General features: G+C 37.1%; 2 protein-coding genes across 3 annotated transcripts in view; both read right to left on the bottom strand.

Moving 5' to 3' along the window:
- Positions 1 to 394: 394 nt before the first annotated feature.
- Positions 395 to 17,539, bottom strand: LOC137387044 (zinc transporter ZIP11-like). The gene is made up of 9 exons (XM_068073323.1): positions 17,340 to 17,539; positions 16,658 to 16,696; positions 16,342 to 16,509; positions 15,664 to 15,781; positions 14,293 to 14,469; positions 13,555 to 13,624; positions 10,964 to 11,062; positions 4,489 to 4,647; positions 395 to 998 (listed from the first exon to the last, which is right to left on the bottom strand). The coding sequence occupies exons 1-9, from the start codon at positions 17,445 to 17,447 to the stop codon at positions 920 to 922; spliced, it is 1,017 nt and encodes a 338-aa protein (XP_067929424.1). The 5' UTR covers positions 17,448 to 17,539; the 3' UTR covers positions 395 to 919.
- A 1,698-nt stretch (positions 17,540 to 19,237) lies between these two features.
- LOC137387418 (uncharacterized) overlaps positions 19,238 to 27,307 on the bottom strand; it is a 55,528-nt gene continuing 47,458 nt past the window's right edge. Inside the window, exons 2-6 of one of the 2 annotated variants that reach the window (XM_068073837.1) lie at positions 22,401 to 22,582; positions 21,531 to 21,691; positions 20,630 to 20,689; positions 20,185 to 20,348; positions 19,238 to 19,373 (exon numbers count right to left, since the gene is read on the bottom strand). In XM_068073837.1, the coding sequence (XP_067929938.1) occupies positions 20,229 to 20,348; positions 20,630 to 20,689; positions 21,531 to 21,691; positions 22,401 to 22,533 (474 nt within the window). In that variant the 5' untranslated portion in view covers positions 22,534 to 22,582 and the 3' untranslated portion in view covers positions 19,238 to 19,373; positions 20,185 to 20,228. Of the gene's footprint in view, positions 19,374 to 20,184; positions 20,349 to 20,629; positions 20,690 to 21,530; positions 21,692 to 22,400; positions 23,275 to 27,307 lie in introns of those variants that run through there. The other variant, XM_068073839.1, reaches the window with a different exon arrangement.

Genomic DNA, 27,307 nt, shown 5'->3' with positions numbered 1-27,307 from the left:
ATGTTTATGTTACTTGTGTCTTTGCCATTTTGCTTAACATTTTCTGAGATATACATTGTTTTTTATGTGTTGGTCAGCATTTTAATGTGCAATTTCATGCATTAAATAATGCATAAAATACATGTACATGTACTAACAAGGTAAACATTCAGGGTGTTGGAACGGATTAAAACAATTTACCTTATTTGTAATGGGAAAAATGATTTCGGTGTTCGAACAACTCGGTGTTTGAACAACCTTCAGGAACGGATTATGGTCGAGAACCGAGGTTACACTGTAGATGTCTCCTATTCTTAGTCTTCATTAATCATAACTATTCTGTTTTTGACAATTGAGAGAAATGGTGTGACTATTTTCACAGAAATATTTCAATTGCGTTACAGTTAGTAATATCAATTATATTGTTAGAGCAATTGGTTTACTTCTAAAAAGGATTTATTGCTTTTGTACTAAAGAGTCGCATTTAAAAATGTAAAATGATACAACTTGGCATAGTTTAAATAGTATAATAAAAACTTTGAGGAAGTATAAAAAATACGTGAGCTAACAGCGAAGCTTGTAAACTAACAACAAAGTCAGAATCAAAAATCTTTCTTGCTGACTAGAGAAATCCTTTTCTATTAACAGTCACTTAAATGTTTGTTGAAATTCAGCGGCTAACAAAAGATGAATTACAATTCATCCTTGCATACATCTACGCATGCAATTATCAACGGACATCATGGCAGCCATTACACAGAATCGTCTTGAAAAGGTCTATCATCACATATAAGCAGGTAGAGCGGGTTCTAGTGTCTTCTGCTGCCGTCGTCAGTAAGATGCCTCAACCTTTAGGATTGACGGATTACTAGGAATGCATAAAGTGGAAGAAGATGAAGGTACAACTGACTAGCCTAGTCCACCATACATAGACATCATGCTAGCCCAGTCCAACATCCATAGACATCATGATCAAGAAGCCGATGATGCAGCATATACTAGCGAGTCTTCCGTTGCCACTACAATCAGACAGTCAGCTACGCTCAGCTTCAGAGAATCCTAAGAGAATTCCTGGAATTTTTAACCATGAGTCAGTATGTCATAACATGTTAAGATATATGCACACACGTCCAGGCATACACATCTCTGCACAAGTCTTACCTCTAGACCTGCACAAGTCTTACCCCTAGACCTGCACAAGTCTTACCTCTAGACCTGCACAAGTCTTACCCCTAGACCTGCACAAGTCTTACCCCTAGACCTGCACAAGTCTTACCTCTAGACCTGCACAAGTCTTACCTCTAGACCTGCACGATCCTTACCCCTAGACCTGCACAAGTCTTACCTCTAGACCTGCACAATCCTTACGTCTAGACCTGCACAATCCTTACCCCTAGACCTGCACAAGTCTTACTTCTAGACCTGCACAATCCTTGCCTATAGACCTGCCCAACCCTTACCTTTAGACCTGCACAATCCTTATCTCTAGACCTGCACAAGTATTACCTCTACACCTGCACAGGTCGTACCTCTAGACCTGTACAAGTCTTACCTCTAGACCTGCACAAGTCTTACTTCTAGACCTGCACAATCCTACTTCTAGACCTGCACAAGTCTTATCTCTAGACCTGCACAGGTCTTACCCCTAGACCTGCACAAGTCTTACCTCTAGACCTGCACAAATCTTACCTCTAGACCTGCACAAGTCTTACCCCTAGACCTGCACAAGTCTTACTTCTAGACCTGCACAAGTCTTACCTCTAGACCTGCACAAGTCTTACCTCTAGACCTGCACAAATCTTACCTCTAGACCTGCACAATCCTTACCCCTAGACCTGCACAAGTCTTACCTCTAGACCTGCACAAGTCTTACCTCTAGACCTGCACAAATCTTACCTCTAGACCTGCACAATCCTTACCCCTAGACCTGCACAAGTCTTACTTCTAGACCTGCACAATCCTTGCCTATAGACCTGCACAACCCTTACCTTTAGACCTGCACAATCCTTATCTCTAGACCTGCACAAGTATTACCTCTAGACCTGCACAGGTCGTACTTCTAGACCTGTACAAGTCTTACCTCAAGACCTGCACAAGTCTTACTTCTAGACCTGCACAATCCTACTTCTAGACCTGCACAAGTCTTATCTCTAGACCTGCACAGGTCTTACCCCTAGACCTGCACACGTCTTACCTTTAGACCTGCACAGCCCTTGCCTCGAGACCTGCACAAGTCTTACCTCTAGACCTGCACAGACCTTACCACGAGAACACAACTTTTAAGTGACGCAAGCAGGGATGAATTTAGTTGCACATGTTTAATTTCTCTATTCCAACTCTAGACACTCATTTGTACTATCCGAAAATTTGCACACTCTCAAATTGATGAAGAGTTTTAGCGTTACATTCTGTTTGGCAGCGAATATAAGGTCATTAGGTCAAGTATTAATCAATTATTCTAAAGAAAGAAAGAATTCATAGCTAGAAGAATGACTATTTGGTGAGTTATTTAATTTTCTATTTTTAGACACAAATTTTTATACTCGGCACTTAAATTTGTATTTAATCACCTACATACATGCATGTACTCAAGTTTACATTCCAATTACCTAACCGGTCGCATATTGCCTAACCGGTCGCATATTGCCTAACCGGTCGCATATTGCCTAACCGGTCGCATATTGCCTAACCGGTCACATATTACCTAACCGGTCGCATATTACCTAACCGGTCGCATATTGCCTAACCGGGCACATATTGCCTAACCGGTCGCATATTGCCTAACTGGTCACATATTGCCTAACCGGTCGCATATTGCAAGTGAGTTTACACTGCATTCAGTTTAATGCCACCGCCAAATAATTGAAACATGTTGATGTTATGGCTGAATAACATAGCACGCTGCATAAAAAGACACAGTCAGCTGTTTGTCGATAGCAAAACTTGATTGACCTTCTAAAGACCTCTAAACTCTAAATAGCAGTAAGACACGCCACGCCTCTTCCGTTCACACGGAGTGACCAGCTAATGGTGCACCTACGCCGAGCTGATTCATAGATTCATAGATACAAATTCCTCATAGAACACTCGAGACAACTACTTTTCTCATATGGAGCACCCCAGAGGTCTATGTAACAATGGCATCTATTGGCAGCTGCGATGTAACAATGGTATTTATTGGTAGCTGCGATGTGACAATGGTATCTATTGGCAGCTGCTATGTAACAATAGTATCAATTGGCAGCTGCAATGTAACAATGGTATCTATTGGCAGCTGCAATGTAACAATGGTATCTATTGGCAGCTGCAATGTAACAATGGTGTCTATTGGCAGCTGCAATGTAACAATGGTATCTATTGGCAGCTGCAATGTAACAATGGTTTCTACTGGCAGCCGCAATGTAACAATGGTATCTATTGGCAGCTGCAATGTAACAATAGTATCTATTGGCAGCTGCAATGTAACAATGGTATCTATTGGCAGCTGCAATGTAACAATGGTTTCTACTGGCAGCCGCAATGTAACAATGGTATCTATTGGCAGCTGCAATGTAACAATAGTATCTATTGGCAGCTGCAATGTAACAATGGTATCTATTGGAAGCTGCAATGTAACAATAGTATCTATTGGCAGCTGCAATGTAACAATGGTATCTATTGGAAGCTGTAATGTAACAATGGTATCTATTGGCAGATGCAATGTAACAATGGTATCTATTGGCAGCGGTGAGTCAAGGCCAAAGTTTAACATAAGGGCAGAAGGGTCTAGTCACTTGCTATTTGTATAAATGATTAAGTTGGAGACGGATACAATGATAATGTTGAGACCATCTTTAAGATGCCTGTTGATTACAAATCTAAAAATAGTGAAATGGCTACTCGCTGCCTTACATGTCTTAGAGACTGGCCATATATCAGCAATAACAGGGGGAGATAAGACCATCTCTTTGCAAAACTGCTCTGCATGCATCTTACATTGTTTCAATAAATTGCAGCTCTAAAGGGCACGGAGCCAACTAGACCAGGGAGTCATGTCAATGTCATGTAAACAATCGAAAACTGAGGGGTGAAGCTAAATGCTGACTACATGGTCGATCAGTTGGAATGATAGCTGCCGAATAAGGTGACAGAATAAGGTGACAGAATAAGGTGACGGACAAGTTTAGCAGGGGATGACGGAGGAAATTCTGTGCTAACAAGCTTTATCCAACATGAACTAGTACTATTCCATCTAAATAGTTTGGTCTCTAACTATGCTCTCTTGTTAATTGACAAAACTGTACAAATAGAAATTCAGCATGTCTGCGTGTGTGTGTCTGTGTGTACACAAGCTTCGGTTCTACAAAATACTTGAGAGAGAAAACAATTATGTTGCATTCAATTACAAAGCTTCATGCTGACACCTGTAGCCCAACAGAGCATGCAACAACATGCTCTACCTTCACTATATGCATGAAGTGATAACATAGGGTACCAAGTCTAAAATTGAATTCCAGCTAGTCCGCTTACCATGTTTGCGCTTCTGGTATGACATCATCAACAACGACAAAGATCATAGCTCCGGCGGCAAAAGCAAGAGCATAAGGCAGCAATGGTTCAGCCAGAGTAACAGCAAGACATCCGAGGATACCGGCCACCGGCTCCACCATGCCACTCAACTGGCCATACCTGGTAAAAAGCATGGTAATGCAGTCAAATTAGCTGCCAAAAGTCTATATTTGTGGAAACATGTACATAATATTTCACCATGTAAGTGATTTTTTAATTTGAATGCCTGCAATAAAAATATTTAAAATGCCCAAAAATGCAGCTATCAGCCACACCAACTGTGAGTCACACCAACTGAGTCACACCAACCGTGAGTCACACCAACTGCGAGTCACACCAACTGTGAGTTACACCAACTGCGAGCTACACCAACTGTGAGTCACACCAACTGCTAGTCACACCAACTGCGAGTCACACCAACTGTGAGTCCCACCAACTGCGAGTCACACCAACTGCGAGTCGCACCAACTGCGAGTCACACCAACTGTGAGTTACAGCAACTGTGAGTCACACCCACTGTGGGTCACACCAACTGCGAGTTACACCAACTGCGAGTCACACCAACTGTGAGTTACATCAACTGTGAGTTACAGCAACTGTGAGTCACACCAACTGTGGGTCACACCAACTGCGAGTTACACCAACTGCGAGTCACACCAACTGCGAATCCCACCAACTGCGAGTCACACCAACTGTGAGTTACAGCAACTGTGAGTCACACCAACTATGGGTCACACCAACTATGGGTCACACCAACTGTGTGACATTCGCAACAAACCAAATGTGTATTAAACATACATGTACTAGCTCCATTATAAGATAACCTACACCGACAATCCCGCAGGTCAAATGGGTGCCACCAGAATTTTGTACGGATCAAACTTCTGCTTTACAATTACCAGCAACAAATGACTACATAACAGAATTTGAGAATCAAACGTTGCTTATAGCAATTTTCAGCCGTCCGCAGATGCTGTCATTTAGGGGCTACATTTAGGGGCAGGTACAAGACAACTAAAGGCACATCAGTATCCTTGATAAGCCTCTACCTTCCCCTTTTTTATTCTCGTTAACTCTTTCCTCCTTATTTCGCAATGACTTCCAATTATAAATTAGTTGAGAACTCATTGCTGATATCTTATGTCAGCTCATTGCTTTGACTTGTTTAGGCAGGAATTAAAGACAGGCTCTGAATGAGTTAACCGAATCTGCAAACTGGAGTGCAGACTCACTAAGCCTGCTAAATAACTGCAACGTGTGACAAGTGCCAACAGGTCATGCCAAAATAACAAAATCATTTTTAAATTGGCAAATTCATAGCATAGCTATGCAAGATATTTTAAATTAACATACATGTACATAGCCCGAGGTCTTAAAATTTTAATAATAATGGATGATTGAAGCCTACCAACGCTCGAGGAAATTATCATCATTGTCTATGGCCAAGGCATTCCATTCCTTCATGAACTGAACAAAACTATTTTAAACTCTTTTCAAAATTGCGGTGAGACCTGGATTAACTGGATAAACAAACCACTAAACAAATCCTAAAAATGCATTAGAAAAACATTTCAGATCTGCTTGGATTATTTTTGTAACATCCTTTTTGGGGTCAGTTTTATGTGTTAAACGGTGTCATTCTGAGAGGAGCAGATAGCTATGTTTGTACCAGACTGTAGCCTGTCTTGACAAACTGTTGTTTATGCGGAGTTGTCGCCCGTCGAGTAAGGCGAGCAAAACATGTTGTTTTGCTCGCCCCGCTCGCCGGAGGGACAACTCTGAAAAAACAGCAGTTTGTCAAGACAGGCTAACCAGACTGTAATCATAGAAAATGTATGTGAATGCACATATATTGTGTGTGTATGCATGTATATTGTATGCGTGTATATTGTGTGTGTATGCACGTACATTGTGTGTGTATGCACGGACATTGTATGTGTATGCACGTATATTGTGTGTGTATGCACGTATATTGTATGTGTATGCACGTATATTGTATGTGTATGCACGTATATTGTGTGTGTATGCACGTATATTGTATGTGTATGCACGCATATTGTATGTGTATGCATGTATATTGTGTGTGTATGCACATATATTGTATGTGTATGCACATATATTGTATGCGTGTATATTGTGTGTCTATGCACATATATTGTATGTGTATGCACGTATATTGTATGTGTATGCACGGACATTGTATGTGTATGCACGTATATTGTGTGTGTATGCATGTATATTGTGTGTGTATGCACGTATATTGTATGTGTATGCACGGACATTGTATGTGTATGCACGTATATTGTGTGTGTATGCACGAATATTGTATGTGTATGCACGGACATTGTATGTGTATGCACGTATATTGTGTGTGTGTGCACGTATATTGTGTGTCTATGCACGTATATTGTATGTGTATGCACGTATGTTGTGTGTGTATGCACGTATATTGTATGTGTATGCACGGACATTGTATGTGTATGCACATATATTGTGTGTGTATGCACGTATATTGTATGTGTATGCACGTATATTGTATGTGTATGCACGTATATTGTATGTGTATGCACGGACATTGTATGTGTATGCACGTATATTGTGTGTGTATGGACGTATATTGTGTGTGTATGCACGTATATTGTATGTGTATGCACGGACATTGTATGTGTATGCACGTATATTGTATGTGTATGCACGGACATTGTATGTGTATGCACGTATATTGTGTGTGTATGCACGTATATTGTGTGTGTATGCACATATATGGTATGTGTATGCACATAATTAGCGTACAAGTTTAGCAAATTGCTGATACTCACAATAAGGGTTAAATTAGAGTTTATTAACATGATATGATAAATGAAATGATTATTAACAGAAAACCTGAAAGCTGTATTAGCTGTATTCTCTATGCGTTACTGAAAGCTATTTAAAAATACATAAGCTCCATCTAGTGCCAAGTAAGTTTGCAGGTATGATAAATTGTTAACCTAACCACTCTTGTGAGTTATGTTCCCGTGTTATTAGGTTAGCCAATTGTTGATTATTAAAGATGTGGTTGCGTCAAAAAGGTCGATTTAATGAAATTAAGACCAATAAAAGGCTAAAACATCAGCTACAATTTGATGTCATTTTGGTCTTTGTAAACTAACCCTGTCCAGAGATATATGCATTTGAATGAGGCCATCTTTTAAAAAGCTCAGATTCCAGCGAGTGCTTCATGCGTGACGTAACGAGTGATACATCTGAAAAGAGTCCATGAGCAATAAATATAAGATCACTTCATTAGCCAATCATCAGCACGAAAGTTTTATATCGGCCGTAATAAATGTTACCACTCGTAAAACGCATTGTATGTGATCTCAAAGTTAGGGATTTTACTCTATTATTAAATTGCACCGACATCGATATTTACTACATTAATTAACATCATTACTTTAATGAATTACTCGATCGACACGTTTTATTGAGGAATAACAGAATTGTAAAAATGCTTCCAGTTACTGAGAAGGTGACTCTGAGTTTTCTGAGCATCAGGTGGAAAAAGATTGGGACAGACAGCTTATAATTAGAGCTGACAGGCATCAGCAGCGTTATGCTACAGAAGAAGATAGGAAAATAGAGGTAAATTTATCTTTTACTTTGAGTCTCCTATAGATATACCGTTGTGGTTACATTCAGATTATCGTTCCCTGTTTGAGGCTGTGATGTAATTTCCTGTGCGCGCATGCGAGATACGGATGCACAGTGAGTTATTGATGGCTTCTTTTTAATCCATAATATCTAGCAATACAATGGCTTAGATTGATGAATATACTAAAGGTAATAATTTTAGTACTCATGAATACATTTACTAATTAATAGAATTATAACTTTTTGCTATCACTAATCATCGTTTTATAATTTTTTGTCGTTTCACCTAGCTATATTTGCTTCAAATGTTCTTTGGCAGTTTTAGCTAGTAAATTAGATTTATGATTAGACTTTAGATGTTCACTTTTCACTTGTAGAAAGTGAGGAAAATCGATTGATCAATGCACATCTTCAACTTCCAGAACCAAAGCTTCGAATCGTTGGCTTGGCGTACTTATGCTTTTGTTAAACATTTATTTATTTTTAAAATTATACTCGCAATCTATCTAACTCCCAATTTGAAAGCTTTCAGTAAATACGCGTTAGAATGACATATCTATGAATGACATATATTTATTGCATTTGTTTTATTTATTACAGAATGTTTATGTGATCCCACTAGCAAAGCGGCTTTGTCAGTGTAGAAACTGCCATAAATGGGAAAGAGAGACTTGAATGTGTGCTGCATAAACCGTGATGCTTTGTTTGAGTTTGCTGCAGTAGATAAATTTGTCCTATTGTATGAGCTGAAACTATGTGAGTGGCCACGGCTTAGATGGATAATTTTAATAAAAGCTTTATGCAGGTATGACAATTTTTTTGCTTGTAAAAATTATACAATAAAATAATATTGTTGAAGATGATGCAAAACATGATTTGCAGAACATTGAATACATCATAGCCCCGTTGACACCTGTGCTGAAATCTTGTCTGATAGATGGATTTATGAAGTGTAATCAGAGCTGTATCGACAGGTACTCTTGTATAGCTCGACCATCCGTTTAGTACTTGAATCAACTAATCAAATGTGACCAGCGAATTTTTTTCTACAAATTGATACCAATAATGACTAGATAACGTTGACTATACAATGTACATGACTTTTAGGGATGCAGTTGGTTTCGTCACATATTCTTTTCAAAGACGCAGCTTGCTTATTTTACTTAGCTTATTATTCTACGTAGCTTACAACTACGTAGTTTCCGGTGTGGTAGCGACGGAACTGTGCCGATACAAAGTCCTTATTCTACTTAGTTTGATTGACATAATTACCGTAGACCGGTAGTCGGTACTAAGATGTTTACAAAGCATTTAGAGGAAGCTAATTTGACCAGTTATTAATTTCCCTTATTTAAGGCGTTTGAGACATTGATAATAATGTATCTGTAGCTGGATTTAAAATTTTATTCTAGCCAACATGAGCAAATACAAGATAAAATATATGCTAATGGAGCCGCGAAGGACTAGACTTTTATCGCAATAGCCGATGTGAATACGGGAGATAGCGACAGGTTGTATCACGCGTTACATCATTTTGGGCAAGTCTGAGCATGTTTTTTTGGCCTGAGTGTTTTTACCGTGATCAATTTTTTTCGATTTAATCTTCAAATATCTTGACAATGAGATCGCTTAACACAACAAACAACATATCAACTGATAGACCAAAAAAAATACTTTCTTTTAAAATCAACTCAAATTTGACGCAACCACGCAGAGAATGTCAGGGAGGCAATTATGAAGTTAAAATCACCGGTCAAAGAGAGATAAAAGCGCATAAGTAATACACTAAATAAATCATTTCTTATGGCTTACATGGTTGGTTCGATCCGAATAGATCATCATCTCCCATTTATTATGTTCGACCAATTGATCTATCGAGTCTGTTAGTTTAATTTGCATCAACACGCTGACATATAAGCTCCAAATCGTTTCAAGTGTGATCGAGAAACTATCACGGCAGAGACTGCGTGTCACATACCTCTTGTTGTCGATTGTAAATAGAACAAAGTAGATATTCTGAACTGACACATGTGAGTACATACACCCCGATGCCCCCAATATCTACTACTTGTCATACCTATGGGCAACATGCCTAGGTAAATATATGTGTGCCATATTTGCTGGTATGCGCGGGAACTGGTACGCTGCAGATAACAGTTATGGTGAGGCAACTCGAATTGATGTACTTCCATCTTGGCCATCTTGTTACTGTCACATCCCTACTCGCTTATCTCACTGGATTTCATGGGCAAGAGTGAAATGGTGACCTTTATTGACCTTTGCCACACAATTTTTTGATCGCACGATTCATTTACCAGAGAATATGCGCTTACCAACTGATTATCCAATCATATATGACTAACCAATGGCTAAATAACCAATATGAACAGTTCTGGAGAAGCAATGACAAGCTCTTCTGCTAAAGAATAATTTCCTCCTTGTAAAGCCCACAGAAAACCATAATGGCTGCTGCTGCTGCCGTCACCACATTCAATCATATGAAATATAAATAGCTAGAAATTACACTTTCTTTCCGCAGACTCGATCATGACAGTTTAATGCGAATTGGACGCAAAGGCTCAGTGACAAGCATTTTAGGTTAAACTTTTAGTTAACTATTTCAACAAAGTTATTGACAATAATAGCCTGTCGACCAGCGTAACTCTGTCTGTCAACTGATGAGCACAACTCCTAATAGATTACAACCAAAAGTTGAGACAGGAGCTGACAACACACAAAGGCTGGATGCAAGCTCTATGCACCTTTACATATGACATACACTATATCATTCAAGATTCCTCACCAAAAACTTTTTAGTGGAGAGAATCCTGCTGCTCTCAATGGTAAGCTTACAGCTAGTCCTTCTGGAAAGTTTTGTAGACCGATTCCAACAGCCAAACTTCTATAAAAAATGTAATGCGAAGTTCTGAATACAGCCTTTCTGAAAAGAATGGCATCAACAAAAACCTGATGATAGATCCTGAGAAATCATGAGATGACGTGTTGGTGATGTAACTAGACTGAGGGTATAACTCGCTGCCTCATTTGATGCTCACTAAACATGACGATAGAGAAGCAGCAAAAAATGAGATGTTGTTGTGTCTCACACAAACAACAGATGTAAATACGTTGACTGCAAACTATGTTTTAGTCATGTCATGTTTTACTTTTAGTTCACAGTCAACGTAGTTGACTGTGAACTAAAAGTCTAAACTAAAAGTTACCGACGTGAAAGAGTATCTTTGTGACTAATTGCATTCGAAACTCTACGAGATTTCCCATGTGATACAAGTATGTTGAAATATGAAATTCTAGCATACATGAAGTTTGTCAAGCGCTTCTAGCATACAGTTCAGTTAAAGACGAACTTGGTCAACATTTTTCTTAGATTTTATCCAAAAGTATCAGTGTTTTTATCATTTGTAATGGTTTTTGATGTTTGAGGTAATCTGACGGCTAGGATGTTTCAAGATTAAAATCGACAAAACTTGATCGGGGTTAACGGCTCAGATCAAGCGAAAGTGCAACCATAGCTTCTATAATTGCAAAGAAACAACAGAATAGAGACGCGTGACGGCGTAATTTGAACGTAATAGCCAATATCAACTATAGTAACTAGTGACGTCATTTTGCACCTGTTTTTCTACTGAAAATTTTAACCGCAATCAATTTTTATCAATTTTAATCTTGAAACATCCCAACAGTCAGATCAGCTCAAACATCAAAAACAATTGCAAATCATAGAAAAATACAGATACTTTTTTTATAAAACTTACTAAAATTTTGGGCAAGTTCATCCTTAAAGTATTATAGTCCATATGGGGCCGTCAAGAAGCTGTGGTATACCTAGTAATTATTGATAGACTAACTGTGCTTATTATTGCGACTTGCGCTGATGGTAACTGCCGGCTAGCCAGCTTATCTATATATATATTTTTCAAAGTATGTCGTATGTCGGAAATCCGGCTATAGATCTTAAAATCTTGGAAAAATATTCCGCACCGAAAAGGATTCAATCTCGGACCATGCTGTTGACCAGTCTTACACATAGCCCACTAGACTACGGAAGTCGCATTACTAGCCTGCCAAAATAAGTCATTATATCAGAGCAATACCTAACTGCTTTACGTATGACGCGGGTCATAGCATAACGTCACGAGAAGCTGTTCACTCACTTTATTAAACTGGTTAATAGCAAAACTCTCACTACTTCTCATTGTTTATAAGACAAAAAACTTTTCTCATGATATGTAGTTTGAATGTTAGAATGGCAAATGTTGTAATATGTTAAATACAAATCAATTTTCAGTCCAAATACTCTTCTATCACACGGGCAACGCCGAGTGGAACAGCTAGTATCTAATATGTTCAAGTAATTATTTAGAAAGCAATATCGGGGGTTGTTTTCCCTCTGCAGTAGGCAGCCTTTTAAGCGTTATATGGCAATGAGTAAAGCTGGAGTGAGATTAGCCTATGGCTGTCACAAGCCCCGTTATGTAAGAAACCTCATGATCCTTCATGTCTGTCCAGATCAAACTTATAACCAACAAACAGCGATTGGTCACATCCTTACACGCTGTCAAATTTGTCAGTCATATTGAGCAACTGGATAAATGTTGTGTTTCACTATGTGGAAACATATTTATGAGAATGTCTAGGCACTCAACAAGGCAGGAACATACTCATACACTGCTTTTCTATGCTTCAATTTTTCCGTTGCTTCCCCTCGAAATCCTAGAAGCGTTAAAATCCAAACACATTTGATGCCTTTTCGCTTCACTAAATTTGCGCAAAGGCATTCGCTGGGAAAGCACTTCGATATCATAGAAATGCTCATGGCTGATGGATTCGAATCGATAACACTTGGCTCAGCTCTCCTCGGTGGAAGTGAAAAAGTTTTACCACACTTCAGCACCCAACCATGCGGGCCTCTGGTTCTACTGCTACTCACTACTGTTTCTGTCTGACTTTTTGCCTTTACATGAACATTTGCATAACAAAGATGGGTTGCTCGTACAACGATGCAACGATCGTAAAATACATCACGAATCTTTACAAGATTCGTGATGTATTCCTCAAAATATAGCGCAACTCCGAATCGTTGAAATGGTAGGGTGCAAATTTTTCAGCAGCGGGCAACTCCAAACTAATTCGAAGCATGGAAGCACAACGACAGTCTTATTATGCAATAAGATATGGACAATTATAGAAATGCTCATGATCCAGACAAGATTATAGAGCCATCATTAACTCTTAATAATTGGCTTACAGATGCCACTTTTATGAGCAAAGTTAGAACATGCATTAAGAAACTTACATGAAACAAACGAATCCCACAGTAGACATTGCTTAATGCTAAATAAACAGGAGTTATGAGAATAAGAAGAAACTAACCGGGCACTCTCAAATGTAGCAGATGCTGATTTACCAATTGCACCGAATCCGACACCAACAGCGAGTCCCTCTACAAAAACACATTCTCATAGGAAGTACAGACCAGCCAGCATACTTCTTGTAAGATGTACAGACATGTCTACATGTTTCTCGCTAGAAGTACAGACCTGTCTCCATGTTTCCCGCTGGAAGTACAGACCTGTCTACATGTTTCTCGCTAGAAGTAGAGACCTGTCTACATGTTTCCCGCTAAAAGTACAGACCTGTCTACATGTTTCCCGCTGGAAGTATAGACCTGTCTACATGTTTCCCGCTGGAAGTACAGACCTGTCTACATGTTTCCCGCTGGAAGTACAGACCTGTCTACATGTTTCCCGCTGGAAGTATAGACCTGTCTACATGTTTCCCGCTGGAAGTACAGACCTCTCTACATGTTTCCCGCTGGAAGTACAGGCCTGTCTACATGCACTAGTTCTATTTTGTTGATGCAATTAGTGCAATAAAAGAAGCTTGTTTACAGAGTGGCTCAAAAATTATTAATGGAACATATACGAATGTTAAGGATCAGAGCTAAGGCAGGCTAAGAGCAGGCAAAAGCTAAGAGCAGGCTAGGCAGAGCTAAGAGTCAGGCAAAAAAGCAAACGTAATGTTACAACTGTAATGGAGCGCAGGCTAAAGCTGTACACAGTTTTCACACCCGCCCCTCCACACTGTAACACGGTGAGTGCTGTAAGATACCTGGTATATTGTGGAGAGTGATGGCTATTATGAGGAGAAGAATTCGTTGCCAACTCTCTTGCTTCCTGTGCAGTTCTGACTCAATGTCAAGCTCTTCCTTAGAAGGAACACCTGCCTCACTCAGTGACTCTGAGAAGGATGAGCCTTTCCTGTTACGTCTTATCAAATTCTGGTGCTCTGATGAACAAATAAACGATGAATGAACCATAAAGTAATAATACTGCTAATAATACTAGCTGACTGATAATACCACTAAACGCTTTTTGAAATATATGCAAGTATACAAGGTGTAACATTGTTGATGACAGTTAAGTAAGTTCAGCATAATATACCATAGGCCTATGATGCTAGTAGATACAATTCACATAGATAAATCAAGTTTTCAGCTAAGACAGACAGGTAAAGGCACTTTATATAATGCCAGAGAGCACCGCAGAAAAGAAAAGTAGATTAGGATTTACTACAGGTGACCATTTCCAGATATGCTACATGGGTGAAAGCATGAGAAGTGTGCTTTGAGTCCATCACATCACAGCCATATGAAAGATGCGAGTATCATGCCATAATACGGATCTGAGCAGTTTTAAAAATGCCAGATGAGTTTCTGTGAAACTATATCCAATTTGATTATGCGCAAGCAGCACTCGGTAGTTTCTGAAGGCCAAGTCAATATGGAACTACAGTCAAATCTCTACTTGTGACTGCATCGACATTAAGGTTTCCAACAAGCATTATCAAATTAGAGCCAATATTTGACCTCAAACCAAAATCAAACCTTCAAGACATGACATTCAAAGTTTCTCACAACATCACAGTTTTGTAAGTGAAATTCGAGGAGGAACTAAACCTGAAAAAAAGTTATGTTAAAATTGTATTTAGCTTTGGTTAGAGTAAGTTACTACCACCGCTCCTACCTCGCTCCTACATGCAACCAGACCTACACATTCTTCTGTCTGTCTGAGGTAATGTAATAATTATAACCTATTTCACTTATTACTTTTTTATATATCTGTTTTAACATCTCCTTTTACATTTCTCTATAATGCAGTTGTTCGACTGTTATGAGTAATATATATCTATGAACGACATCGCATAAGTTCTTGAGATGCAATATTCTGTAAACAAAGTTACTACATGATGCTGTATTCTATAGACAGAGTCAGCAGTGAGTTGTTACTACATGATGCCGTATTCTATAGACAGTCAGCGCTGATAAAAAATAAGGATAGAAATACAATCATATCGTCACCCCGATACTAAGCTATTGGGGCGAAGAGCGGTCCTAGGTGCATGAGTGTAAAGGTGGAGGAGCTACTTTGGTATGTAAATTAGGAAAGACTCGTTTGCTTCTTTGAACTGATAAAAACTCACCTATATATGTTGACTGGGAAGGAATAACCTCGCTCTCATCTATGCTAATATCAGTGTCATCTTCTTCTGATTGGTCTATTTGTGCTGACTGCGCAGCCAATAGCACCGCAGGATCACCCTGTTGGGAAGTAAGTGGAAGCCATTGCAATGCACATGTTCATAGTTTGATACCCAAGACAATAGCAACTAAAGCATTCATATCTCCTTTTCTCTTTTCAACCACCCAAGGCCTAATGAAAATTTTCAATAAAGGGCTTTCTGCAGGTTATTGTTTCATTTTATAGCTACAGTGGATAAAATTTAAGGCATGATTGCTTTATAATCAACCTCACAGCAACTCGATTACGGATGACATGTAGAAACAGAATCATGACTAATTCTATATCAAAAGTTCTTCCTAGTAAACAGCCACAAGCCCACAAATATGTAAAACATAGAAATTATCATACAACCTGCACTCAATCAATATCACAATTGGTTCTACTCTTTATATTGTGAAATACCAAGACCTGACAATACAAGCATTCCACTGAAGCATTGATTACACATGTTGGCAGTTGTTCTCTCATTGAAACAATAATAAAAATTGTAGGAGACAACTACTACTGTGAGGTAACAAAACGTATTCTATTTAGATGTACGCTTTTTTGTAATAGCTTCCTACTTTTTACATCTTACCACATGTGGCAGTACTTGGTCAGCACCCCAAACAAATGCAGCACCTAAAAGAAAGCCAAAGGCTACAGGAAGGAAAGCCCATTGACCATTGGTTCCATAAACTCCTGATTCCTCTGCTAATTCAATGGCCGGAGCAAGCAGTGACCAGTATGAGGCAGCCGTCATTACCTACATAAAAAAGCATGGTAATGCCAATATTATTAGATATCCCAATACTTCTACCAAGTCTTCTATTAATCCTAATACCAGAATGGTATCATATAATGAAGCGAAGACTTGACTGCAAAATGATGCAATTAAAACGTGCTATACTTACACCAGCAGCAAATCCTAAACTCCCATCAAGGACCTTTCTCTGTAAAATTAAATAAAACAAGTATGAGCATTAGCTGGCACAGGATCTAATTGATTGAAATGTTTTACATGGTACATGAACAATCACTAACAATATTACTTTTACAAAACCTTAACACTAAGTATGTAGGCCTATGAGTAAAAAATAAAAAAACACTGAGTTTATTAAAAACAATTGAAACAACTTTGGCATCAAATTTAACTAGCGACTAACTTAGTTATATGCTATTGGTTGACAGAAACTTTGTGAATAGTATACTAAATATAAAATCTAAATTCTATCAAGCACAACAAACTAACGACGTTTACAAGGATGTAGAAATAGAGCTTTAAGGTGCAAAATAAAAGAGAATTTACAAATATAGGAAATGATGTATCAGGTCTAAAACTCGCTCTAAAAACGCTTGAAAAAAGTTCGTCTGGATTTCTAGTAATTGATAATGTGGTGACGGCCATCCTGTCTTAATAATAAATTGATGCTTTAACCACAACTCAAAATTTGTTGTGAAATAAGATTTTTTTTAAATGATCTAGCCACCATATTGGTAAATGCCAGCAACACAAACAAGAACTAAGCAAATCTCAATAGAACACATTCCAAACATGCTTCGAACGAAAGAAATAACACATCAACGTGGTGTTACCTTTTTGCTGCTAAACACGAAGACGAGAGCGGCACCAGCTGCGGTCAATCCCCAGGTAAAGAGAGTGCCAAGAACTGTTTGAGTGAATGGGCTAAGTCCATTTATCATACTGTATTTTAGAGCAAAATCCTAAAACGACCAGTTTAGATTCTGTTAGCGAAAAGGGTTCGAGCAGAAGATTTACTACTGAATTTAACAGCAAAATTTTACCACGTACATATGCTTAGCCTATGGGACTATAAGTTCATACTATGCAAAGACGTCCGGTCGCAATTTGAGACTAAAGTTACACGCTTTATTATTCTCTAGTTCAAGGCGGCTAATTTTATATATAGTAAAGCGAGCCAAACATTGTGTTTTTTAAAACTACAAGTATAAATTGGTCAGGTATAATTGCAGTGGCTCAAAACCTGGTCAGTTTCTGGGTCGTTTTGTAGAGGTGGAGCTTAATCCGGAAATGCAAATGTTTTGTCGGCACTAAGCGACGAGGTTTTAAGCAAGTGCCAATGTTTAGTCGGTTAGAAATTGAGTCTGTAATCTTTTTATTTTTTGTAACAAAATAAAGCATAAACATCGTTTTAGACAAATCTTTAATCAAAAATATGAGATCTTTCATCAAACTAGCATAACGTATTCACATAGTTGTTTACCGTAGTTTTGTCGTGTTAAGACGAAATAGTAACATGCTCACGAAACAGAAAAAAATCTTCTCAAAAATACATCATTAATTATTCTGTATTTGTTTATACAGTGTGTATGAAAAATATCTTACATACGTTGTAATATGATTGCACTTACATGTATGTAACGTGGTATTACATAAGTTATTGAATATTTGTGATTATGTTCTAACCAAATAAAATGCACATTGAAACAATTGTCTACTTTGCTACCATTCTGAGAGCTAAAGAAGATTCTATTTCATTTTAGTGTAACTATTTATGTTAGCATATCATAAGACAAAGATTGTGAAAAGGCAACAGAAGACATTAGTCTATCGTATCTTTACTGCAAACACCGACTTCTCCAACAACTAACTTTATTTAGATTTTGAACATGACCGCACTTTGTAGGTATTGATTTGTCAATTTGCTTATATATTTATTATTTATGTACAGCATTGTGTGACCAAAAAGTTTTCTTGATTTGTTGGGCAAAAAATATTTTCTTACTGTTGGCATGATGATGTATTTTCTTGCTCCAATATAAATAATGCATGTGGCAATTGTTGTGCATCATTGTTAGCAGCTTTCCCGTTACCTCCACAAGCACAATGTAGCCAATCCTGGAAAATCAGAGGGCAGCACACAAAACCTTTAGCATGATGTATATCTATTGGCATTGCTGACGTTATACAGCAAACATTGTTTGAAAAGTCGATGCGCAATGACAAAATGTCTGGTGATGGATCACTGGAACAATGATAGGAAGTAGGTTGTTTCAGTTATCAGACGAATCTATCATGATAAATTGTTAAGTTTAATAATTTTACTTTATTTGATATAAAAAGAAAATGTTGCGCATAACTTAATTACTACCACATCAGCACCAAAGCCATAAAAGGCCTTTAACAAACACAAATGAGAACAGAGTAACACAGTAGAAAAGGGCCACATATACTACATGTAGATATGTGAAAATAAGTGAATATAAGTCTGGGTTATTTAAAAAAAATCAGTGATGAAAGTCCTGAATGTTGTTTGTATGCAGGTATGTTTTAATTGGATCAATATATTCACTCAAAATTGAGCACAGTACCTAGCTGAAACAGTTCAAGTTTTTGCATATAAAAGTATTCCTATCTAGAACAAGTTTGTTCTCTATGGCTGCAGATGAACTGGCAATAAGGTGGAGGGCACGCCAGATGCCCTCTGGTGTGCCCTCCCTTCATTGCCAGTTCACCCACAGCTATAGGGAACAAACTTGTTCTATGCCTATCTAGATATTGCATGTATTATAAAGCCTCAGGACTCAGGAAGCATTTTTCCTCTGTCATTTCTTACTCCCTGCAAACTCCTCTTGGAGATCTTTGATCTAGAATAAAGACAATCATAGCATGTGTATTTACATCCCCTTGAACTTGTAAAGTACTGTGAATGCAGTATTTAAGTGGCATTGTTTTGAGGTGATTTTTGACTTTGACAGGAATATTATGTGTTAATTTAATGAAGTAGATTGGAAAGTTACATTGGACATTGTGATTAGCTGAAAGTTAATTTGGCGATCTGAAAGAACCGGGCAAATCTGCTTTTGCTAGTTCCTGACTTTATTACTGTTTTTACAATAGTTTTATTTCACAATTATTTCCTGGCTTCATATATCTTCTCCGATCCTACACTGCTCAACCGACTTAGCCCATAGAGTTGACTTGTAGAAGACAACAACGACATTAGTCCAAGTACTCAGTCAACGAATCGGATGGTGTTGTGGCACCTTGTTATCAACTTCTCAAAGAGTTGATAACAACTCCAGAGATGCTCCCAAATCCCGATTAGAGATATGCAAATCACATCAAATCACCAATCATGAGATTGGCATCAAAGCACCATAAAAATGGATTGCCCAGCTTGTAAATTAAATCAAATAAAACCATAAATTACATAGTGGATGATGGTTTTAATTTCATTTTTTTTCAAAGCTGAGTCGTCACCCTTCTAAGTGATTTGATTTGGAGCAAAACGCATGCCAGCGACTTGATATGCTTTACAAATCTGAAATCAGAGATTTGGGAGCATCGCTGCACAACTCTCTCCAATTCAGACACTGAGCACTTACACTAAAGTGACACGAAAGCATCATGCAACAGGGTTCTAATTTTAAAACTGAGTTACTGAATATTACTCACCGGACTGTTAGGTATGAAAGTAACATCAGGTGTCTCAGTTACATCTATAATGCTGTCGTTTGTGGCGTTTTGTAGATGCTCCCCACATCTATGGAAGCTCGCATAGCCTCTGCTCTTACTCCCACCTGTCCTGAGCAAGCACTGCGTTTCCTCCTTATCTTGAGCTATAAATCAGAATGCTCGAGGCATTGAACGTTTGGCTGGGTGTGAACAGGCAACTTAACAAATATCGCAGTTGGCAGCAAATAATTTGTTTCTAAAACCTAATCCTGCCTACACAAGGAGTTCTTCTGCATTATCCTACTATAACTTCATGTTTTTCTAGCTACTAATCTAGGGCTATAAATGGCTTGAAGATCTGCCTACCAATGAAATTCCACATTTAACCATAATTAATATTGCACGATTTGCCTAAAATTTTATTGCTGGTTATGTGAGTGAGCACCTCCGTGTTACTATCAGATGTATTGTCTTGAGGATGCGGTCTCTTTGTTGGATTCTGTGACTAAAAATATAAACAATACGTAAATTATGTATATCGACACCATGTGACAACATATATGAATTTATGCACATGTATAGCATATTTATATTTGTGGGCACAATCTAACTAAATTCAAATAGGCAAAAGAGTCCAAACAAAGGCCTTGTTGCCAGGGCTCCAAAATAAGCATTCATTTTATCTTACTTTTAATGATTGTTTTTGCATATTTTAGGTGTGAAATATTAAATGTAAAATAAAATATTACGTCCAAGTTTAACCAAAGGTGTGAACTGCGATATAATACTATCTGGCGCATGTGTGAGGCCTCGGGATGAAAAATTCTCAAGAAAAATGAGACAGATTGCCGTAAACTTCACTGGCTATTGGGTCAAGGATATGGTATCTGAGCATTCCAATCAAGTCCTTGTTTCTTTGCAATTCTACCAAATTTCTATGAGAGTGTAGATAAATTAAAATAAGAGAAAATGTTTTTGAACTTTGATGTACTGTGAGACCGAAAGCAAAGTATCGAATACAGCTTAGGCATGTCGCAACCCTCACAGTAGTGTAGACTTAGATTTACTGCATTCTCTGATTTTAGCTTACAAGAATATAAATGTGCACACATGCTTTTGTTACAAGATAGCTATTTCAGAAATAAGACAAATTAAAATCCATAAAAGTAATAAATATTATTTATCATCTCTATGTAAAATCCATACTATACTATCTGTGCATTTGCAAAGACATGGAAGGATAGCCCTGTCTAAATATATTGGACATACAATGACCGAGTTTTGCTGTCCAAAAACATCCCTTATAATAGGCCGAGTAAAACATTCTTGGTGTACCGGTAACTTACCCTCCACTGTTCTTTGTACTTTTCCTTCTGGGTTTGCTGTCTTTTAGGGCCGTACATGTAGCCATACTCTTTTTCTTCGCCATACTCTTTTTCTTCGCCATACATATATAAATAGCCTTGACTGTCATGAATGACGTTCTTACCTCTCCAAATATCTTTACCTTGGTAAATTAGAGCAGATAAAATTTTAAAATTAAGAAACATGGTACAGATTTTTTAGATTCATTGGCTGAAGACGTTGTAGGTTTTTAGCTTTACTTGATTGGTAACACTCAATTGGGAACTAACTGCTGCATATATATGATGCTTGATACATTTATTGCTTGCTTGATTGTAGTTATTAATATATACAATGATTTTTAATGTCATTTAAATTGCATGCCACTGCTTGTACACTGAAGCCCATGTATATCTTCTAATCAAGGCTGCACTATAAGCTTGATTGTAATCCACTGCATGTCTGTATATACACGAATATCCACTTCGTCAAATTAAGCTTAAGAGTTGAGTGTCTATAGAGAGTAATCCTTTATTGCTGAGAGGTAGATGGTGTGTATCGAGTGTGAGTTGCTAGTGAACTGATGAAAATTGTGTCAACTCTGCTTCAAGTAGGGCCTGTGACGTCATAGATCACATGGTACAAAAACAAACCAAAAAGGGCTTCATAAAACTGCAGCATAAAAACATATCAGCTACTATTGACATGTACTTCTATTGCACAACAACCAAGCATAGGATTACATTTTACAATCAAGGTTACACTTCACAATCAAGGTTACACTAAAATATCCGAGGTATAAAATGTTCATTTTCAACACAAGATCACAAATTAGGCAGTGGAGAAAAAGTGCATTAAGGATATGAGATTACCTTCAAAAAGTCTTTCATGCTTGTTGAATATGCCGTCCTCATGGTTTGTGTAAAACTTGTTGCCATATTCGATTTCATGGGCTTTGATGGCTTGCTCAGCCTCGTCTAACAATGAGGCAAGAAGGAGCGGCATAATGCTTAAATGCACTGCAATTAAAAAATATATTTGGTAGGCCCTCAGGCTCCTCGTAGAAGTTGACTGTCGTCAGCGATCATGTCATTCAGCTATCGAGGCTTCGATAACCTACCGACATGATTGCTGACTACAGGCACGGGAGGCCTGTAGGTAGGCCTATATAGAAGATGAAATGATGAATACAAAAAGTCAGTTATGAATACATGATGACCCACTGAGGTCTTGAAGCAATATGAATATGCAGTGCATTTCAATTAATTTTTTAAGACAAATTGCAAGCAGTAAGCGACTCTGACTACTGAGGACTACTGATCACAGGCAGGCTGTCTAGTCCGAAAATATAACTGCCCTGCATTGCAGAAGACTACAAAAACTTGCTTTACCTTGCCTCCTCTCCTACACTTTTTGTGAACCAAACAGATGAGATACAGCCTAGGCCTGGCGGTGCTACTGACAGCGCACCATTGTAGTAACAAGTTCAAATAAAATTTGAGATACACAATTAAATGGTTGTTCCTTAGGTAGCTACATACTGTCGTTGTTTCAAAATGTGCTACAGTTGAGACTTGGTAGTAATATAAAGTTAGTTGTTAAAAAAGTGTGTGCTTGCAGCAAATACAGTAAAGATAAGAAACTGATGTCTTCTGTTGCCTTCATTTTTACAATCAATGCCTAACGAGATGCTAATACTAATATTTACAGTGAAATAAAATAGAATCAATTTAGGCTCTCAGAATGGTAACAAAGTGGACAACCGTTTTAATGTGCATTTTATTTGTTCAGAACATAATCGTAACTTTTCAATATTTTATGTAATACTGCTTTACAAAAATGTATTCATATTAAAAAAATATATAACTATTTTTCAAATATAAACGAATACAGAATAATTAATGGTGTATTTTTGAGAAGATTTTTTCCGTTTTGTGAGCGTGTTAACATTTATTCTTAACAAAAAAAACTACGATAAACAACTATGTAAATACTCTATGTTATTTTGCTAAAAGAACTCATATTTGTAATTAAAAATTTGCTTGGAAAAGATGCTTCCGTGAAATTTTGTTAAACAAAAAGATAACTACATGTACTCGATTTCTCAACAACTAAACGTTTGCAGTGGTTCGACTAACTTTAAAGCTTTTGTATTTCCGGATTAAGCTCCACCCCTACAAAACGACCCAGAAACTGACCAGGTTTTGAGCCACTGCAATTATACCTGACCGTATAAATTGAGTCACGTTGGTCGCTGCAGCAAAAGCGCTGCTAAGGTGCGCGAATCAAGTTTTTGCAGCGTCCATGAGGAAACAACTCCTTCTAACAATGTGGTACATGCAGACAAAGTATATAGATAGGGTAATTATGCATAATATTTGGGAATTTTCAACCTGAAATATACTGTATTTTAGTGTTGGGCGATCGCTGTATTGCTTTTGTGTACTCAATTGGTGAGTGTCATTTTAATTTTTTCTTTGAAAGCACAGCAATACAACAATAGCAGTATACATGTATTATCTTATTGTTCAACACAACATCAGCGTATGACACCCATCTTGAACAAAACATTTTCTTCCATGCTGTCAGATTTCAGTTATTGATAGAACACGATGACCTATTTGGCAGAAATCAATAAACTACTGTATTGAAGTATTCTATGATAATAAAAAAATTTGCTGAAAGGAGATTTAATTATTTATTTTCAACACAAAAAGTCAGACCACTTAAAGAATGTCAGATGTCAACTCAACAGAAAAACTACAAATCCCTTTATCTCAACATAACATATACATACATGCATTTATGTATTTATTCAGGTGCAACACATCAATATATCGCATATGCAACGGAAGGAAACATATACATAAAGTATCCCATCCAGCACAGCAAATATCTAATACTGAGTGGAAGAGAGATCACATAAATATAGATGCTAAAACTACACCAAAAAAAATAAAAATACTGTATACAAGATTTGCATTGCTTGAGCTTGCATTCAATTAGTGGCGCTTTATGTTAATTGTTATTGTACACTGGCAATATAAAAGGTGGTTCTTAGCAACTATCAAACTCATAAAAAGAAGTTCCTTTAACTAGACTTCTACAGAATTCTATTTAATCGCAAATTTTCAAGGAGCTTGCATTTAGAAGTAAACAGAGCTAATAAACTAGAAATTCCACTGTCATACAGTCCACGACCAAAGAGATGGCCAGAGATATTGGCAAAAAAAGAAAGGGTACTGATGGTTGAGAAATGCAATATTAGCAGTCAAGTCAGATGGCCCTGCAGTGCAATAGGATAACTGCAATGGTAGCTGTAATGTACTGGGTGTGGGTGTTATTATATACAACAAACAGCAATAATGAATGGAAAAGATGTTTGTATTTTCCCCCTGCAATAGGAGAAATGCAATATTGGCCAATATTAAAAGTAAAATGCACTGATATTCTTAGAATAATCAATGTTATTAATATAGTAATAATAGAAAACCAATGCACAATTTTGTTTACATTTCAAAACGTCATAGGTAGCGATATCGAGAAGTTGTGGTATTTATTTAGATTTTTAGAAAATTTATTTAAAAAGTGTTTGGTCATGACAAACAGCAATAATGAAAGGAAATTATTATATGTTTATATCTCTCCTTGCAATAGGAGAAATGCAATGTTGGCCAATATTGGAAGTAAAATGCACTGATATTATTAGAATAACCAATATTGTTAATATAGTAATACCGCAATAATAGAAAACGTATGAGCGTTCATGCGTCTGGAAGATTTCTGCAAACTGCAGCAAAATAAAAGCTGTTATAAAAGTGCTATAAAGCTGTAGGCCTAATTTACTGTAATGTATGTAATTCAACAAAACAATAAAGAAATATGTTTATTATAACTCTGAAAGGCAAAATTAGAAGTAAAATGGCAAGCTACTGTGTACTATACACAGTTTGAAAGTTGGTTGCGTTGAATGTAGAATGGTTTTGATAAGCAATTTTTAACAGAAAGCGAGTATGAGCATTCACGCGTCTAAAACTGTAGCAAAATAAAAAATGTTCTCGTCATAAAGGGGCATTGTAGTTCGGCCCTAGCTTGTACATAAAGTGTAAAGAATTTTGGCTAACGCTTTAAATAATGAAACCTTCGGTGATTGGACAAAAAACACAGGCTGATAAACTGTGTACCACAATTTCGTACCTTTAAATCGGTCTACGCCTCAAACGGTCTACGTTTATTACAGAAACCTTCGAATAAATTCGATTACAAGTAAAAAATGTCATAGACTGATGAAATGAGCACGGTTTTTTCGGGAAATGCACACTGCTAAATAGTTCTACTATCTGTCGCACGGTTTTATTGGCGTTTCAATTTTCGGTCTTAACTTTTATTAAACCGAGCTTTTCAAACGTTTTGTGGCAATTTTCATCTAAATTAATCTGTCTATTTGTGTATAATCCGATCAGATGGGTAAGTTTTAAGATAATACCGACGGTTTACAAAGACTTGGTAACATATTTAAATAGGTTTAAATGTGTTTTGTATCGTTATTATACTTTAACGACTTTACAAAACGATGCTTAAATTTGTTGATGGAATTTCTAGACAAGGGTTCGTGTCATCGTTGATGAATAATTTTTGTAAGTTGTGTGCACATGCATTTATCATAAAAACTCCCACACTTCGATCTGCTCGTTTGGTCGTGAGAAAATTTTTACAGCTAAAGGAAATTAAGATTTATATACGAAAAGATTTAAAGAAAAAAACCAAAGAAAATAAAGATTTGTATACGGGTCGTAAGGATGACCTTGACTATCAATATTTTTATCAGCAGGGTATATACTTATATAGATATATGCGTATACAAGTATACATATACGTGTATACTTGTATATAGCAGACAAGCAGTGGCAGTAGTGGTAGACAAGAAGAACAATAATCTATATATATATATATATATATATATATATATATATATATATATATATATATATATATAAGTACAAAGATGGAAAAAGTTTTTAGCAACAGTTTATTACTTAAAGTTTCATGATGCAAAATGATGTTAAGTTTACACCAATCGTCAGATAAAAAATTGCATGACACAAACACAGAACCAAGAATACACTAAGAACACCAAAATGAAGAGTTACCTGTATAAGTACAAAGATGGAAAAAGTTTTTGTGTTGTGTTGCTAAAATCTTTTTCCATCTTTGTACTTATACAGGCTCGGTGAACAACTTTGAGCACTATATCAGTGAAGTCTCAACCATTATCTGTATATATATATATATATATATATATATATATATATATATATATATATATATATACAGATAATGGTTGAGACTTCACGTGTCTCACCAAACACGTGTCTTATTATAGTAAAGACGAGGTGAATGCCCGGCATTGCATGAGTATTAAACCAGCTTATTAACAGTGAGAGGTTATGTTGGTGCCTGCTACTTGCCATTAGCCTAGCACATTGTCAATGGCTAATTTAAATAAGCTTACTAATAAAATCCGTGAAAGCAAGCATAAAATTATGTTGTGTCGTAATGGAGAGCGGTAGCATATTTTTACCCACATAGCGGCATATATTGCCCAATGAATTTATCAATCTCGCATTAGTCTAAGTGATAAGGAATTTCCCTGGTGAATGGAAGGTTTCACGATTAAACCTTCTGCGATACGTATTCTTCATTAGAATATTTTAAGTTATAGCCTGATAAACCTGCACACACGCACATACAAACTCTGTGATTTATATATATATATATA

Source organism: Watersipora subatra, chromosome 2 (assembly GCF_963576615.1).
Source record: "Watersipora subatra chromosome 2, tzWatSuba1.1, whole genome shotgun sequence".
In the NCBI taxonomy this organism is placed as follows: domain Eukaryota; kingdom Metazoa; phylum Bryozoa; class Gymnolaemata; order Cheilostomatida; family Watersiporidae; genus Watersipora; species Watersipora subatra.
This window is presented reverse-complemented; position numbering and strand designations above follow the sequence as displayed.

What these genes read in the sequence shown, in the direction of transcription:
- LOC137387044 (XM_068073323.1), bottom strand. Translation starts at nt 17,447, where the DNA reads ATGATAAATGGACTTAGCCCATTCACTCAAACAGTTCTTGGCACTCTC. An exon ending in ACCAAGTACTGCCACATGTG is followed by an intron (nt 15,782 to 16,341) that starts GTAAGATGTAAA and finishes ACTTCCCAACAG; the next exon opens with GGTGATCCTGCGGTGCTATT. An exon ending in TCTCCACTAAAAAGTTTTTG is followed by an intron (nt 4,648 to 10,963) that starts GTGAGGAATCTT and finishes GCTTTTTACCAG; the next exon opens with GTATGGCCAGTTGAGTGGCA.